The 2,277-nt window shown below is 58.5% G+C and overlaps 1 protein-coding gene across 1 annotated transcript in view; it reads left to right on the top strand.

The window, feature by feature from the left end:
- IFITM10 (interferon induced transmembrane protein 10) overlaps window positions 1-2,277 on the top strand; it is a 23,722-nt gene that overhangs the window by 2,676 nt on the left and 18,769 nt on the right. Inside the window, exon 2 of the mRNA XM_011988260.1 lies at window positions 1-330. Within this exon, the coding sequence (XP_011843650.1) occupies window positions 1-330 (330 nt within the window). The remainder of the gene's footprint in view (window positions 331-2,277) is intronic.

The following is a 2,277-nucleotide window of genomic DNA, read 5'->3' on the forward strand; positions in this document are numbered from 1 at the left end:
CCCAAGGGCTGCTTCGCTTGCGTGTCCAAGCCCCCCGCCCTGCAGGCTCCAGCGGCCCCTGCCCCTGAGCCCTCGGCCTCTCCCCCGATGGCGCCCACACTGTTCCCCATGGAGTCCAAGAGCAGCAAGACCGACAGCGTGCGGGCCCCCGGCGCGCCCCCGGCCTGCAAGCACCTAGCCGAGAAGAAGACGATGACCAACCCCACGACCGTCATCGAGGTCTACCCGGACACCACCGAGGTGAACGACTATTACCTATGGTCCATCTTCAACTTCGTCTACCTCAACTTCTGCTGCCTGGGCTTCATCGCCTTGGCCTACTCCCTCAAAGTGAGCCCGGGCGGCGGCAGGGGGCAAGGGCGGGCTGGAGAGGTGGTGCCGGCAGGACTGTCCCTGGCTGGCAAGCTCGGCCCCTCTCCCTCTCAGGGGAGCACACGGGTAGAGCAGGTGCAGTTGAGGGGCCAAGGGTTCAAAGGACAGCGAGGGGTCCTGATCGCGGGTTCCAGAGAGGTAGGGGTACTGGCTAGGTCTGGGCGGGCAGGGGTCTGCCCTTCCCTCTCCTGAGCCATCAGAGCCTGGCTTTCTGCTCAGCCAGCACAGCGGAACCCGCAGGAGGGGCTGGGGTCGGGCCGAGAGGGTCCGTGCTCGGGCTCAGGGCACATGGGACGTAGACCTGGGCAACAGCCACTCCTCCGTGTACAGGGATGGGGCCAGCATGGGGCTGAAGAGGGCTTGGAATCCTACCCCTGTGGAAAGGAAGAGGGGCCACCTTCTTATCCAGCTCCTCACCCGGAGCCCAAGGGCAGGTGCTTACACAGCTCTGCCAGGCCATGCGTGGAGACCAGTCCTGGGTGGCCAGGACAGCTCAGGGAAGAGGGGTGTAAACAGGTTCTACACCTCCCCAGCCCCCACCCTGAGAGGGCATGACTTCCAGAATCACCTCAGTGCTGTGAGAAGAGCTGACTGGTAGCAGAGCAGGTGCTGGGCAGACATGACCCAGTCCCCTTGAGGTCAAGGTGTAGCGACAGGGATGGAGATGGTGGGAGGGAGGCTGTGATGGGCTCACAGTGAGGGGCGCAGCCCTGTGTAAATGTGTCTGGTGCTGGAGCCCTTCCTGGGGAAAGGAGCGTGAGGGCGAGGGCAGGCCCCGGTGCCCTCCTCCCCACCCCGAGGCACCGGAAGGAAGGGCTTGGCTCACGTTTAGCCTAATCATCACATTTCCCCAGCCCAGACTTGAGTGGCCAAGGCCAGATGTACTCTACCAGTGCAGCTGCCCTGCCGGGTGGGGGAGAAGACGGGGGATGCGGGGAGGGAAGAGGCTGGGCAGAGGCTGGTTGGGAGGAAGGACGCCTGGCCAGCTTCGCCTCTGTTCCATCCTTGAGCTCGAGCCCCACCCCGCCCAGCATCGCAACTGCCGTCGGCTTTCCCGTCCTGCTCCTGACTCATCATCATTGCCAACCCCCGGCATTGCCCACTGGCACGGGCACCTTCAACCTCGGGCATGCTGACCCATCCCTGGGCTCTGACACAGGGGCCTGTGTGTGAGCCAGCACGTGCCAGTGTATGCATGTACTCAAGTGTAATTGCATAAATGGGCGTGTACTGTGAATGTAACTGTATGTGTGCATGTGGATGCATTGTGTGCATGAATGTGTACATATATTTTGTGTGTGTGCATGTGTATGTGTGTAGGCATGAGTGTATTTGTGTGTGTGCACACGTGCATGCATATGTGTGCATGTGTGTGTAATCATGTGGGTGCACATGGTGTGTGTAAATGTGTGTGCCCAAGTGTGTGAGGGCGTGTGTGCATATGTGGTGTGTATGTACCTGTGTGTGTAATCGCATGTGTGTGCATGGTGTGTGTAAATGTGTGTGCACAATGTGCAAGGGTATGTTCATGTGTAATGTGTGTTCCTGAGTGTGTGCATGTGTGTGTAATCACACGTGAGTGTGCATGGCATGTGTAAATGTGTGTGCACAAGTGTGTGAGGATGTGTGCATGTGTGCTGTATGTACCTGTGTGTCCATGTGTGTGTAATCACATGAGTGTGCATGGCACGTGTAAATGTGTGTACACAAGTGTGTGAGGGTGTGTGCATATGTGCTGTCTGTATGTAGTTGAGTGTGCACGTGTGTAATCACACGTGTGTGCATGGCACGTGTAAATGTATGTGCACAAGTGTGTGAGGGTGTGCGTGCATGCATGATATGTGTACATGAGTGTGCATGTGTGTGTAATCACACGTGAGTGTGCATGGCACGTGTAAATGTGTG

This window comes from Mandrillus leucophaeus, unplaced genomic scaffold, assembly GCF_000951045.1.
Source record: "Mandrillus leucophaeus isolate KB7577 unplaced genomic scaffold, Mleu.le_1.0 Scaffold325, whole genome shotgun sequence".
In the NCBI taxonomy this organism is placed as follows: domain Eukaryota; kingdom Metazoa; phylum Chordata; class Mammalia; order Primates; family Cercopithecidae; genus Mandrillus; species Mandrillus leucophaeus.